The sequence below is a fragment of the Mytilus galloprovincialis genome, chromosome 9 (assembly GCF_965363235.1).
Source record: "Mytilus galloprovincialis chromosome 9, xbMytGall1.hap1.1, whole genome shotgun sequence".
In the NCBI taxonomy this organism is placed as follows: domain Eukaryota; kingdom Metazoa; phylum Mollusca; class Bivalvia; order Mytilida; family Mytilidae; genus Mytilus; species Mytilus galloprovincialis.
In genome coordinates, this window is record NC_134846.1 from 7,281,667 (window position 1) to 7,298,821 (window position 17,155).

The 17,155-nt window shown below is 31.3% G+C and overlaps 1 protein-coding gene across 1 annotated transcript; it reads left to right on the forward strand.

Annotated features, from left to right (window-relative positions):
• The first annotated feature begins 826 nt into the window (after positions 1 to 826).
• On the forward strand, positions 827 to 15,586 carry LOC143046470 (uncharacterized). The gene is made up of 4 exons (XM_076219628.1): positions 827 to 860; positions 5,517 to 5,644; positions 8,056 to 10,769; positions 15,491 to 15,586. Exons 3-4 carry the CDS (start codon positions 8,193 to 8,195, stop codon positions 15,584 to 15,586), a joined length of 2,673 nt encoding a protein of 890 aa, XP_076075743.1. The 5' UTR covers positions 827 to 860; positions 5,517 to 5,644; positions 8,056 to 8,192.
• Positions 15,587 to 17,155: the final 1,569 nt, after the last annotated feature.

Here is a 17,155-nt window from a genome sequence, read left to right on the forward strand (position 1 = left end):
TGTTCAATATAACCTCATTTTCCAGTTACAGTAAAAAATGTCCTGACCTTCATCCCCTTACTGCCTTTTTTTCAGGACCTACCTTTATTATATACATTGCTATTTTTTTTCTCGTCCAGAAACATTTGCCACTGGACATTATAAGCAACGAACAATAAATCAATCTTATAATTACAGACTTGACGTTACATGTATACATTATAAAACTTCAAGTGCGTCTAATCGTAAAAGACATGACCAAATTCAGATCTCATTTGTAAATGTGACGCTCTAACCTAAAAGCTAGTTCTATTATGATATGTATATGAATAGCCTTGGTGGCATTTTTTTTTATTTTTATTAATTTCTATTTTATTTCAGACATAATTTGTTTTTACTTTTGTTGCTATTTTTTGTATTTTTATATATATTTTGCAAACCTCAAATTTCGTGCATAATCGAAATTATGTGAAATTCAAAATGAAAACACAAATTAACCCTTTTCAAAAGAAAAGAATTCATGACGACAATTGAAATTGCAGTACTTCACTTGAAACCAAAATAATTAGAAAAATTAAGATAATAAAATTTCCGAGGAAAATTCAAAACGGAAAGTCCTTTATTATATCGTATATGGCAAAATCAAAAGCTCAAACACACCCAACAGATGGATAACGAATATTTTATAAAGGGTTAACGCCAAAAGCATCCATGTATAATATTTTAGCTTTGAAGAGATATTGAATCAAAGGTAGGACATGTTTGTTCCAATAGTTGATAAAATAAAATGTTTGAATTATACCGCGCTCAAACTTGAACCTTTTCCGGATCGGAACAAGCAGTTAGAATCGCCCAAGGGTGAAAGCCAAGAAGAAAGAGTTGTAAGTGTATAAACATATGTGGCCTTTTACTTCTCTGCCAGTTAAAACTCTTTACCATAAAAATGTACATGATGAACACAAGTGAACATAGAACAAAGGTTAAAATTATGAAGTTCAAGCTGACTTTGACGTGCAGTTATGAGAAAGCCTGAACTGCATCAATTCTGTTTTCAACAGTCTCCCGTAAAACGCAAATTGGATATATTTCTTATAATAGTCGTATGTGTCACAGAAATACAGGCGCTACTTCATGTACAGGGTATGGATAAAAGATCATAAAAAGTTAACGCATGAACTTTTCAATGAATAAGTGTTTTTTCACGAAACATTGGGCCGTCTCTAGCAACGGCATGGTCTAAAACGTGGAAGTGTAAACAAATAAAATGAATTTATATATTATACCAGAGACATATAATACAAACAGAAATTTATAGCTCATATACCCAAACACGGAAAGAAAACTATTGCATTGATATTGCAACACCAAATTTCTCAGTTGGACCTGGGATCTGATATTTAAAAGGAGTAGGTTTGAACAGTACATCTGACAAAACTAACATCTTAAATAGTCAGTTTCAAAAAGCATTTTCTGAAGAAACAACAAGTGAACCTATTCCGGATAAAGGGAAATCGAACTATCCAAAAATGAACAAGATCACCATCTCCAAGAAGGGTGTCATAAAATTACTGGACAAGATAAATCCTAATAAAGCAACTGGTCCAGATCAAATTTGCGGAACAGTACTTAAAGAACTTAGTAGCGACATTTCAACTGCAATCACCTACATCTTCCAAAAATCGCTCGATACAGGAAAAATCCCAAAAGATTGGAAACATGCAAATGTCTGTCCTGTTTTTAAAAAAGGTGATAAACACAACACAATAAATTATAGACCCATATCTCTCACATGCATACTTTGTAAGATCATGGAACACATAATAGCCAGTAGTATGATGGACCACCTAGAAAATAACAAAATTTTGTACGACCTTCAACACGGATTTCGAGCAAATAGATCATGCGAAACCCAACTAGTATCATTCATCCAAGAACTAGCAAAAAATAACAACAGTAATATCCAAACTGACATAATTGTGATGGACTTTGCCAAAGCCTTTGACAAAGTTCCTCACAAAAGACTTCTCTACAAACTGAAACAATATGGCATTGATGACAACACCCTAAAATGGATAGAAGATTTTCTCACATCTCGGACACAAACAGTGATTATTGATGGTGTTCAGTCAGACAAAATAAACGTAACATCTGGTGTTCCCCAAGGAACAGTTTTGGGTCCGATCCTTTTCCTTGTATTCATAAATGACTTTAACGAATACATCAAACACAGTACCCTCAGATTATTTGCAGATGATAGCATAATTTATAAAACAATACAAAACAAAGAAGACACACAAAAACTGCAAGAAGATCTCACATCAGCTGCAAAATGGGAGAAGGACTGGCTCATGTCATTCCATCCAGACAAGTGCTCAGTCCTTCAGATAACAACTAAGAAAAATCCATTAAATTTTGACTATACTCTCCACCAACATGTACTTCAAAAAGAAACATCCACAAAATATCTGGGAATTACTATACAAACTGATTTAAAATGGAACAAACATGTAAACAATATCACAGCTGCAGCCACACAAAAGCTGAACTTTATTAAAAGGAATCTAAAAGTCAACTCAAAAACAGTCAAAGAAAAAGCATACATTGCACTTGTAAGACCAAAGCTAGAATACAGCAGCTGCGTCTGGGACCCGCACACCAAATCTCAAACACACCAACTTGAGATGGTCCAGCGCAGAGCAGCAAGGTACACCTGCAACAGATACCATAACACCAGCTCAGTCACTGAAATGCTACAAACTCTAAATTGGGCAACACTTGAGAAAAGGCGAATTAGAACCCGCATCATTTTCCTCTACAAAATTATACATCATCTTGTTGCCATATATCCGACAGACCTACTTACACAATCTGATACAAGAACACGTCAACATTCACATATTTACTCCTTCAGGCCCATACAAACCACTAAAGATTCATACAAGTACTCATTCTACCCTAGAACAATCTTGCAATGGAACCTTCTCCCAGTAGCTGCAGTTCAATGTACTACTCTTGAAAGCTTCCGAGAACAGATTCCAATATCTGTTCTCAATAAACATCTAAACATTTAAATAAATTCCACAATGTATATAGTTTTAACCAAAATGTATAGTACAAAAACAGAAGAAAAAGCAGTTATGTTGAAATTTATATTTTTATTTTTGTATTATTCACTGTAAATAAAATTTATATCCCACGCACGCGCGGCATAGTAAAATCAGTGCCCGGCACGTTATCATCAGTATGTTGATGGAGTGCTGAATTATAAAGAAGAAGAGTAAGAACCCTTTTTGGCCCCAAAATAGAGCAGTTTTTCAAAATTGTGATAATGGAAGACATGTAATCTTTCAGCTATTTATTGGAAAGAAGAATGCTTCTGCTACATAAATATGGGCTGTTTTTTGACAATATAATGCACATTTATCGGATACTAGCATCATAAAGTCTAGTCCAAATAATTATGAAGTCTACAGAAGGCGTCCCAGAAAAAAAAAAATAGCCTTGCCAGACATCATAATTATTTGGACTACATAAAGTCATGCTAAATTACTGAATCTTCACAATTTCAGCATTTTAGTTAAATTTTAGACAGTTTCCATCTTAAATTGAAAGTGGCCGCATCCGTGTTCATTCATACTATTGAAATATAAGTTTATTTGATGATAATACATAACATATATATAAAGGCTGAGATCATGAACACGGACGCGGCCACTTTCATTTTTGACAAAAAACAACTGAAAATTGATGTTTTTTGGCATATTTGATAGATTTTTCATATTTAAGCTTGAATCGGAGTGTTTGTAATGACTAAATCAGTTAAGATCTTTCACATAAACTAATTAAATCAATTAAATTAGGCACTTAAGGGGGTTCGCGGGTCTAAATCATTTATATAGGAATTATCTATATTTTTCTATAAATGAGACTACTTATGTCAGTACACGTTTCCTATATTGCCTTCTATAAATGAACTTTATCTTATAGTTAATAGAAAAATAAAATAAAAAAATGGGGTCACCGTTTGTTTGCGCTCACAATCTGCCTTCCAAAGAAGCATACATTTTTGTAAAGGTGTTTTTTTTCTGTTGAAGTAATAGGAGAAATAAAGGTAATATCAAAATAAAAAAAAGAAATTTATTACAGAAATCGCTAAAATTTTACAATAATTTAGTTTAAGTACAGCTTATATGGAAACTATATTAAAAAAGATAGGTCACTGATGAGTTGAAAAAGATGTTTCAATTTTAGAGCCAAAAAATGGCATTTTTCCAATAAAGGGAGATAATTTGGAACTTTTTCAATGATGTATTCATTTTGAAAGTCATCTGGGGCCAACACGAATTGATTGTTTTCAATGATTTTTGTACCATATGATAAAGTAACAACTACAAAAGGAAATAAATAAAATTTGTAATGAAAAACAAATGTTTGATTTTTTTCTAAAATTTTTATACCCTTGAGCCTCCTTAAGTGATTAAAAATTGTCCAAAATCTGTCGTTAATATATAAATCAACAAATTATTTCATTTTCTTTTTTATTCCTTTGAACAGGGAAAAAAATGGTCAATTGTATGTAAAAAACAATCCCATGGGGATCAGACTAATGTGTGTCAGAGGGCATTCCAATATTACAGAGATGTGGAACCTGGCATGCACCACCACACTAGCTCATAGAATAGAAAAAATGTTAAAATGATAGCCAATTTTGAGGACCTCTCACTAAATATTTTTCTCCATTATCAATGATTATTTAAAGCAAAGTTTTACCCATGCAATTTCTTTGGCAAAATTATGTTGAATTTGAATTTTCAGGACTGAGTAATCTTAAGCCAAGCCAGAAAGCTTTGTTGGTAGAACCTAGCACTTTTCACATGATTGCTAAATAGATTCAGATTCAATATTTTATTATAGTCTCACCACATACAAACATAAAATGAGATTCACATACATAGATTTAAAACCATTTAAAACATTTGCATTGCATGTACCAATCTTAAAAAGATTTATGAGAGACTTTTAATATACATTGTATTATATACATATAAACATATTTTTACAATTTATAATTAAAATTCACAATATACATTCTTACTAAATGATAGTAAATATGAGCTGTCAATATACATATATATACATTTGTACTTTACCTGAAGCTTAATTATAGCTGTGTGAAGCTAATTGCTATGTTTGCATGAATTATGATTAAAAATATGTCACTAATTAAATTGAGCAATAATGACACAAATGAGCATTTATAATTACTGTATACTATTTATTTGTCTTCATAATTTTAATAATTTACATGTTTTAATTGCCCTGTTTGTCTATATTTAGAAAATGGTTTTAAGCAAAATGGTATTTGATGTTTTAAATTAAATAATCTCTTTTAATTATATGCAATGCAATTTAATATATTTTGAATGGTTTCTGGTACATGAATATTTATGCCTGCAAGGTATTTCCAGTTTTATTGATATTTAATGTCCAGAGGAAAATTATTGAGGTAACATATTTAAGTAATATTGATATTGTAGGTCATAAAAGGTTAGAAGAACTTTAGGTCAACATGTGAAGTTATAATTTGATGAATAGAAATGACAGAGGGAACTTGCACTTGTAATTATATAAGCTGTAGATGAAATTTGTATTTAAAGTATTTCAGGTGAGAGTTGTAATCAAACAGTAACTTTTTTAGCTTTTCAATTATCAATGATTATCTCTTCATATTGATTGCATTTTTTATATAAAAAAAAAGATGATGTGGTATGATGGCCAATGAGATAACTCTCCACAAGAGTATAAATGACACAGAAATTATATAACAACTATAATTCACCATATGGCCTTAAAAATGAGCTAAGTCCATACCTCATAAGTCTGAGAGCTATAAAAGACCTGGAAATGACCAATGTAAAACAATTTAAATGAGAGACTAGCGACCTTATTTATCATGATACACAAAATAATGAACGAGAAAACAAATATTAAACACAGCAACAAACAACAACCACTGAATTACATGCTCCTGAATTGGAACAGGCAGATATAATACAGAATGTGGCGGGGTTAAACATGTTTTTTTGACTCCTAACAACTGCATTTATTGTAAAATTTTCAGTAATTTGCTCTCAGTAAATGAAAAAGATGAATATTTACATTTTATTGGATTGATTGGAAGTCATGTAGAATTGTTCCATATGTAATAGAGTTCAGAACAGATTTAACATATAAAAATTTGTATGAATAGAAGGCCTTGGAAAAAGTGTCTTCTGACCCCTTGCATCCTGACTTTTTATTTTTGAAAGCCCTCTACCATGTTAAGGTAACCAAATGATTAATAATTTGAAACTTGATTTGAGGAAATTATATATATATATTTATAAATTTTGAAAATCATACATGGTAAACTTTAAGTAAGGTGGCTGTCTACGAAAGTAGACAAACGGTTCTAAAGCATCATTTTGTAAAGCGACCAAATATTTTTTGAATTTCGAGGAATAGTAACAACCTGTCTGAACTCTTAACAAGCTGTGCAAGCTTACAACAATAATAATAAAATGCATAGAATCTCCTAGGTAACCACTGTATGTCTCTACTTTACATTTGTGTTTAAACATTTATCCTATGTATTTTAATTTATTTGCATAAGTCTCTTTACCATTGTACTTTGGTTTAGAAGAATACAGATATATATGTCTCATTTACAACTGTATTTCATTTTAACTTTATTCATATAAAACTTGTTTTGTAGGAATCGAGGAAAATATTTCTATATTCTAAAAAAAACAGAAAGAACCACAGCTGCATAGTGTACATAAAGGTAACATAAAATTAGGGGGACATTCATACTCATAGTCAAAATTTTTTCACTCAAAAATAAACTGACAAGGCCATGGCTAAAAAGATAAAAAAAAACAGACAGACAAACAACAGTACACAAAACACAACATACATTGTAGAAACTGAAAGAATGTGCACCACAAGCCCCCCCCCCCCCCAAAAAAAAAAACTGGGTCATCTCAGGTGCTCTGGAAGGGTAAGCAGATCCTGCTCCACATGTGGCAACCGTTGTGTTGCTCATGTTAGTACAAACACGATAATAAATCTAATTCGGTAGGTCACATTCAGTGAAAAAGGGACTGGATTGTAGTTAGGACATTTGAAACATATCAGCTCTCATCTGTGGTAGGGATATTTCATAATGACAAACTAGCTCACAATGGTATCATTAACATTTACATGTATGAAGGGATAATTTCAACTTCACCATTTGGAACTCTTGGTTTAATAGCTTGCTTGTGAGCAGGGAACCTCATTCAAGGAAATCCTGATATCAAACTGTTTATAATTTTTATTTTCAATTCATTGTTTTAAAAATGTTCATATTTTTCTTTGATCAAAACAATGTATCCAATTGCAAATAGTCTTGGTCATGAAATTGTTTTGTTGAAATTTTGTTTAATTTATATAAACCAATAACTTTTAATTAATGCATGATACGACGCCTGTGATTTAATATTATATAGATTAATGTATGCACAGAAATGTTTGAAGTGTGATGTAATTATGGAAATAAACTTTCATTTGGGTTTGATTGTTGTGTGAATAATATTTTGATTTTATACAAGATAAAAATATTATATATATAATAGAAAAACAAAGGATACAGGGTATCCATCCATGACCCAAAATCAATTCATGCACAGCAACAACAAAAAACTCTCAAACAGCAAAGGAACAGTGCTTTTATTACTGTACTTTATTTCATATGCATTTTTAGAGAATAATCAAATATTTAGTGATAATTGCTAGGTACGGCAATAGGAATTGGATTTAGTGTACACTGTACAGTCAATTACCTAATCCAGTCTATCCATACTATCAGTGACAGTCAATATTCTGGACTTGACTGTATCCTGATAATTTTCTCCTTCCTGTAAATAACATCTGTCAAGTGATTCTTTAAGTGTGTCTTCTGGATGTCGGACAACAGCACAGTTTAAAAAAAATATGTTTGCCCTAAAAATGAATTGAATTTTCTTTATTAAAATATATTGAGTTATTTTCTTTCAGGTTTTATGATGAAGAAGATAGAAGAAAATTCCTCCAGTAAAAGAAATTATATATATATGGCATAAGCAACAACCATTGGTATCATTGATAGAGATCTAATATAGTTCAAGAAAAGTATAGCCAATTACCCTGGTCACATGATCACTATGAATATACTGGGAGTCAAAAAGTTTTCTTGTGACAAATGTGGTAAATTATTTAATCAGGAATGCACACTTACAATACATCGAAGATCACACAATGCAGGAAAAAAGTTTGTGTGCCATGTTTGTGGGAAATCCTTTACGTTAAAGTCAGTAATGCTTAAACATGCAATGTCTCATATGATGGAAAATATCGGTATTATGTATAAAGGAAAGAGTTCTTATCGAAATCGACAACATGCCATGTCCGACTCAGGGAAAAACAAATTTTATCAGTGTACTATCTGTTCAAAAAAATTTAGAAACGAGGAAAGTCTTGAGGAACATATTAAAAGTCACGAAGAAAAGAGACAGTGTAATTTATTTACACAAAAGTCTGACAACACTTTTGATAATAAACTTAACAATTCTACAGATTTACCTAAAAATGAGGATGCTGGTTCAGATGATAGTTTACAAGATCTCTTTATAGAAAAGGAATCTTATGTTATCAGTGACAATTCTTTTGATAGCCATGCAGATAAAATAGAACCAACAATGTTTATTATTAGTGACAATTCACTTGATAGCCATTCAGATAAAATAGAACCAACAACTTTTATTATTAGTGACAATTCACTTGATAGCCATTCAGAAGAAAAGAAACCAACATCTTTTCTTATTCAGGCATCTGATGAATGCTCTAGCTCAAATTCTGATGAAACCAGCCTAAAGAACTTGGATTTTAATTGTGTTTTATGTGGGAAATCATTCAAAACTGTTCCTTCTTTTATTCACCATGTTAACACCCATCAGCCTTCATACAATGATAAAGACAGTACAATAGAGCAGAAAGCAAAGGACAGTTCTCAAGAAGATCCTTCTTCATTAGATAATAAGATTGAGACATCTGTAGACTCATTACAAATACATGGAACCAGGAAGAAAATTCCCAACAGGGATGCAGTAGAAACCAGCAAGAAAATTGCTAAACAGAATACAGATGACGCCCTATTAGGAACTGATAGCAAATTCAAAAAATCAAAAGATGTTGGTAGTAAAAAAAATAAAACAAGGGATCGAAACAAGCATCCTTCCCTTTTAAACAATATTGATACAGTGGAAAAACAATTTCACCCTGCCCGGTCAGATAAATTAGCTAAGGGAAAGAAACAGATGGTGAAAAATCAATTTGAAGCTGCCAAGTCAGATGAATTAGTTGTAGATGATGACGGAATGAATAAGACACTGGCAAATCATTTCATAACTGTCAAGTCAGATGAATATGAGGTAAACGATGAAGGGATGAAAAAGACACTTGTAAATCATTTCAAATGTGTCGAGTCAGATGAATTAGCTGAGGGAATGAATCAATTTGAAGCTGCCACGTCAGATGAATTACCTGTAAAGGATAATGGGACAAAAGTTCGGGAAAAGGTTAAAACCATATTTATTTGCAGATGTTGTAATAAGAAGTTTGCTAGCAGACCTTTTGTCAAGGAACATTTGAACATGTATTTAGAAATGGAAATTAACAGAGTTGATTTAGAACACAAACAATTCATTGATCAATTAAAGGAAGATACTGAGTTTGACAGGGTCGTTGATAAATTTATTTACTCTATTTCTACAGGGAAGTTAAAAAGTATTACTCAAGACTTGAAGAAATCTGATGAAAAGCAAATTATTTATCAATGTGCAAAATGTCAAAAAAGTTTTCAAATACAACATCAAATCATTGATCATATAAAGGATTGTGAACCAAAACCCCAAAACACTGACAATTTCAAATGTCAAGACTGTAGTGGAAGTTTTACAACTGACATGATGTTGAAGAAACATATACTGTTATGTCACAATCGTTCCCAAGATTCAAGGAAACAGGAAACAGAAAAGAAATCTATGAAAGACCCAATTTATACAGAAAAACCTAAAGAAACAGAAGAAACAAGTATTACTCAAGACTGGAAGAAATCTGATGAAAACTTAATTATTTATCATTGTACAAAATGTCAGAAAAGATTTCTAGAAAAACAACATATCATTACTCATTTAAAGGATTGTAAATCATGTAAATCAAAACCCCAAAAAAAGGAAATTTTCAAATGTCAAGACTGTATTGGAAGTTTTATGTCTGACATGATGATGAAGAAACATATACTGGTGTGTCACAATCGTTCACAAGATTCAAGGAAAAGGGAACCAGAAAAGAAATCTGTGGAAAACCCCATTACAGAAAAACTAAAAGAACCAGAAGAAAACAAAGATGTCAGAATCGGGAATGACACACAAAAACAAGAAAAGAAACCAATTGAGAACATGACTATAAATGTATTGTCTGGAATTCATAAGGTTAAGAAATTAACAGAGGTCACAACTGGAAAAGAAACTCCGAAATATGAAAAGAATTCAAAGGAAAACATAATCAGAAAGAAAACTGCAGGGAATCGAAAGAAGAAATCTGAGAAGACGAACACCAACAATCCAGGAAATAAAAATGAAATGACTTGCGAAAGATGTGATAAAATTTGTGATTCTATGACAGAATACTTGAATCACATAGAAACAAGTCATAATTCTAAGTCTAATGAAGTTGGTTCTGATGCTGAATTTATTTGTGCACATTGCAAAATGAGTTTTGATTCTCAGGCAAAGCTGTTTTCACATCTTAAAGGTCACAAAGAGTCGAATAGACAGCAGAGTACCTTTGAAAAATACAAAGATAAAATGACATACAATAGCGACACTGGACAATGGGGTTGTAGAATTTGTCAGAAGTCTTTATCAAACAAAACAAATTTATTAAGACACATTTCATTACATGATAAAGATATTAAAGAATCACATGTATGTCCTTTTTGTAATCGTATATTTAAACACCATCGATATCTTATGCATCACATTAACTATATGCATAATGGAGTTGAAAAAGAAGAATGTCTCATTTGCCATGCCAAATTTACAAAAAAAACAAGTCTTCAACGTCATATGGAACTCCATACAGGAGAATCACTTCAGAAAAAGATTTTGAAATGCGAAGAATGTGGAAAACAATTTAGAGGTAGTAAAGATTTGATAACCCACACAAGAATACACACGGGTGAGAGGCCTTTCCCGTGTGATCAATGTCCTTACAGAGCAATCAACTTATGGAATTTGAAGCGACACTTACTGACACACGAAAATAGAAGAAAGAGAAAAAGAAGTAAAACAGATGATGAAGACTCCCAAGAGGAAAACAATATAGAAAGAAATATTAAAATGAAAATTTTACATGGCAGAAGTTATCTTATGGAAGCAGAAAACACCATGAGTGGAAAAGTCAAAGAAATGGTTTGACATGTTTGAAAAGAACTTAATTAAACTGATTTATTTAATCATATTAATAAGGATAGTTAAGATTTTTGTGTTTTACAAAGAGAAGATAACTTGTGTTATTATGGTAATAGCAATAAATTAAAGGGAGAAATCAATGCAGCAGATAAGTTATAAAAATAAATAATTACCAGTTTACTGATCTAGTCCTCTTTTATTTGCTACTTAGGATTTTAAATGTAGACTGTTTTTTTTTTGTTAAATTGAAAACTTGATGGTTATGTATACATAATAAATGAAACTTGATTAAATGGTTAAGGGGAGACAATTCACTACATTCCAAAAGACAATTTATTGTTTTCTTTCTAAAACATTAAAATAGTTTGTTTATTAAGAATTTCTGAAGAGTATTTATATATATGTATTTACTGATGATAATTTTGTTATGTTAGAATGTGATTTTCTATCCTTAAGAGTGTACTTATTTTGACAATAATTTGTTATTATTCTGGAAAGGAATTGAAATGTAAAATATTTATAAGTGATTAAGTCAAGCAGTGATTCTCAATATCTCTTATTTTTTTTAAGTGATTTGAAAAAAGTATTTCAATCTGTCAAATACAAAGATGTATGTTTGTTAATTATTAATTTACATTTAATTGCTTAGATATATAGATCTAATTCAGGAAATCTTTTGTTTCCAGATCATGCAGATACGACTTTGAAAAATGTAAAAGTCACATCACTACCTCCATACCTCTATATTTATCTTGTGACATTTATATACCTTAAAAGAATATGTTACCATATACATTTCCATTTTCTAGTCATTCCAAATAAATTATTATTACCTAAAATATTATTAAGCTGCAGCCATATAACTGAACTATATTATGTTATTTGTATATATAGGTTTATTTCTATTTTATTTTTACATTTTATTTCTTGTCTTTTAAGTTTTTGTGACAGTTTACATTCCTTTTTTCTAAATTGTTTGAATTTTAGTTTTTTCAGCCTTGCATTGTAATTTACATGTGTATAAAAACTGTAATTTTGATAAGGGACCATAATCACCTTACATAACCTTAATTCTAAAACTTGAGAAAGCTTGAAGTATATTTGAAGAATGAGCCGCATTCCATTATTGTGAAAATCATATATTTGAATTGTGAACTTCTGTAAATTCTGAAACTTTTGTGATGTTTTAGTGTTCAGAAATTGTTAAAATCAGACTAGATAGGTTAAGAAAAAATAAAACTGGCATTTAAAATATTGAAAACACTATAGGTTTGCACCATTTTCAGAAATTTCCTCACTTATCTTGTATTTTTATCAAATACATTTGTAATCCACAATGGCAATAATAAATGCACACACAATTTTCTGATTTTACAGTATTCCTACTTAAGGAGTTTGCTCTTAGTTTTAAAGTAATTAACTTTTCAAAACACTAGTTTATATAAATAGGGGATTAAAAAAGGAATCCAAAGAGCCAAAAAAATATATAGGTCACCGTGCTTGTTTTCAAGATATTAGCCATTGAAATTTTGGAGGAAATTATTCTCTCTTGACTTATCATAGCTTTATCATTGACCAGTTGAAATTCTCGAAAACTGTTAAAAAGTAATTAAAATTTTATAAGACTTTTACAGATGGCTTATCATTATACATGTAAAAGATTTACAAAAAGAAAAATGGGGGTCACCAGGCAAAATTTTTCAAAGAATTCAAATGGATAAAACCAGAGGATTCCGAAAATCTGACAAAAAAATCAAAACATGACAAGCCAGCTTCCTTAACAACAAATACAAGGTGCAGGGGTGTGGAAATATTTGTTGTGAGCACTTGTCCCTGGGCAAGTAAAACTGTAAATTTTACTTGTCCGGAAAAAAAGTGACTTGCCCTGATGGTCCCAATAAATATTGTAGTATTTTATTGTCAGCTAATATTTGATTCTTAGCACTGTTTTGCATACCAAACAAATCAGTGAAATCAATTGGTTTATATATAAGTGTAAAAATTTAGGAATGTTGGCAATGGGTTTATCACATCAATGGGACAGAAACTCAAAAGCAAACCAACTAAATGAAATAACATGTAAAGTTTTCAGCATTGTCTTTTAATAAAAATTGTAGCCAGTAGGTACACTACATATTATACAAAATATAGAGGGCAGTGAGTCAAGAAATGGAAACTAAATAATAGAATTTAACTAATTATTTCTATCAACTGACACACTTGTTTTTTTTCTTGGTAGTCATGGTAGTTAAACACTTCTATTTGGCACTTAGACAACACATAAGGTTGCCTTTGATCTATAAATAAGACAAAAACAAAACTTATTATCTGAATTTCTTTCCAAGGGATAACCTGATATTCACGATGTCTGATATTCTCGCTTCCGTATTTTTTTTTACACCTTGACCATCTCCGTTTGCGTTTCATGCTTTCGACTTGATTCGTCATTCTTTTTGTCTTGCTTGCCCGATGTTTTATTTTAAAAAGTATTCATCAATCTGAATCTCTTAAGGGAGCTACCATTTGATTTTTATGGGGGGGCTAGGATGAAATTTGAAAAAATAGGCAGGACAGGAGTTTTGAGTAAAAAAAAAAGGCAGGATGAGCAACTTGGTAAAAAAAAAAAGTTAGGATGACAATTTGTGTAAAAAAAGTCAGGATAAACTAGTAAAAAAAAAGGCAGGACCGAATAGAGTAAAAAATAAAAAGGCAGGACAGAGACTACAACTAAAAAAAAAAGCAGGACAAAATTTTTCATCCTTGTTTATTATATTTTATTTTGTTATGTTGTTTTGTTTTTGCAATAGTTACTCTTTAAAGTTTAAGCATGATGGGTAATATTTTGTTTATGTATTGATACAATGTACTTATTAGTTCCTCAAAGGTGTTTTGGAAATAAAATTATTTCACCATTATTCATTTAATTGTTGCAAGAGTAAGTCAGATTTATTCGTGCAGGTGGTATGCATGTTTGGTTGAGGAAACACCAACTTCCTTTACAACATTCATACATGTCAGTAAGTTTTACCTTATATATGAACTTGTCTGGATTATGTATATTTGCCTCTAGACAATTAGGCATATTTGTCTCTAAACCATTAGGCATATTTCTCTCGGGACAATTAGGCATGTGACTCAGGACGATTAGGCATATTTGTCTCTGGACTATATACATTTCATTTGCTAAAATAGAGACTATTTAAACATATTTGCCTCTGGACAAATATACATAAACCCTACTGACATACTGTAAACGATTTGGACTCAAGTGTCCTGTGAGGATGACCAGTGATATTTAAAAGATAATTTTAACTTCATCATTTGGATTTCTATGTTGAATAGATTCCTTGTAAGTAGGATATCATAAGCAAAACACAAATCCTTGTTTACCATGACAACTAATGAAATTATATATAATCCCCATTTGCAGGTATTGCAAAATTGTTTCTCTACAGAGAAATGGAAAGTTTCATCATAAGTGTAATTGAAATGATCTCTTCTGTCATAAAGTCTAGTTTAAACTGACCCTGATTGTCGATTTCTAGAAGTCCATACATGAAGTTGACCATATCTGTGAGGTATCCTTTATTAAGGTTAAGTGGATTGTTGTTATTCATGTTTGTTTTTTTGTCACATTACTGTTGATGAGTTGCTGTCTATAAGATATTTTCCTCCATTCAAATACTTGATCATAGAATTCATTTTGTTTTGACTGTCCATTTAAAAATGAAATCTTAGTTCCAAGATTATCATACTCTTTCATGTGCAACAATATATGATATATGAAATGTTGTTGAAGTACAGTACCAGAATCTTGATAATGCTGCTGACAATGGCTGAGTGAAGTATTGGTTGAATTGTTTCACAAAACCTTTTTTTAGCAAAATTTCTGGAAATTGCTTCAATTGCTGCGGAACCGCATGAACAAACAATGAAATGTCTTGCCTGCTTTACTGACCATAATTGATTTTATGTTGAAGGTCATAAAGATAAAGGTTTTACTATATGTATCAAAGTTTATCATTATCAATATTCATCGATGTCAAGGTCAGATAAATCCTGCCAGACAGACATGAACACCTTAAAACCTGAACATTGATCAATGAACAATGAAAATGATGTCAAGTTATATGATACATGCCAGACACACATGCACACATTACAATCATTTCATACACCAAATGTGGTTGACCTTTTACTTTAAGTATCTTGAGACGAAGGCCAAATTATGGAAATTTGACTCTTTGATCATTGAACCATGAAAAAGTGATCATGGCGTTCATTATAACTGGACTAGTATATATTTGTTTAGGGGCCAGCTGAAGGATGCCTCCGGGTGCAGGAATTTCTCGCTACATTGAAGACCTGTTGGTGACCCTCTGCTGTTGTTTTTTATTTGGTCGGGTTGTTGTCTCTTTGACACATTCCCCATTTCCATTCTCAATTTCATAATATACTTGACCAAGACATGCACACTTAACAAATCAAATATTGTTGGCCTATTACGTATAGAATTAGAAATGGAAGGCATGACGTGCCTGTTTTATAGTGTTTGTTATTGTATACATATATCACATTAATAATTATGTACATTCATCTGGCAGTCAGTTTTCTTATTTCAATTGTTTTACATTTGTTGTAAGGTGGCTTTTAATAGCTTGCTATGCAATAAGGGTTTTGTTCATTGTTGAAGCATGAGTGGTGACCTATTGGTGACCTACACTGTAGTTACTAACTTCCTAATTCATTTAAGGATGATGCAGCTGTCTCATTGATGATCAAACAAACTAAGTCTAAATTTTATACGCAAACAAAAAATTTACATTCACCAATGAACAATGAAAACAAGGTTAAAATCAGATGAAACCTGCCAACTGACATATTCATATTATAATCATTCCATACACCATAAAAACTGTCATATCATATTTGAAGGTATGGTCGGGCACCTACAAAGATGTTGAAACACACCATAAATTGTTAGTTTCATAAGTCAAGAAACCTGTTATTCTATTGTTGAAAATCAATTTGATTTAACCATATATAAGGCAGCGAATTTTCTTGTTTTCCATTTGTCATTTTTGTGCCATTTATAGCTTGATATGCAGTATGGGGTTTCTCTGCGTTTTCTCTATTGTTAAAGGCCATATGATGACCTACAGTTGCTAAGATCTTCAGACATTTGGGGTCTGATTGGGTGTTGTCTCATTGGCAATGCTATCATACCACATTCTTCATATTTTCATACAAAAACTGACAACATTCACAAATGAACCACATGGAAATAAGGTAAAAATGAAAGAAACCTGCTGACTGACATGTGGTACATATTACAATCATTGATGTCCACTCTGGGTCAAAACTTCAATTGGACATTATATCTTAATAATCACATCATAACAAACATGTGTAAGCTTTCAAGTTATGTGACCATGACTTCATTGTTATCTACATTAAACCAAGTATTTAATCTGATATTGATTGGAAAAATTAACAAACAGATAAATGGACACACAAACTGGAAAACAATATAACCTTCGTAATTCATAGACATTGAACAAAATGACATTCCAACCTATATAATCACCTCTAAAGATACTTGATTCCATAACAGGAGTTTTGATATAAAGGCATGTTGCACACAA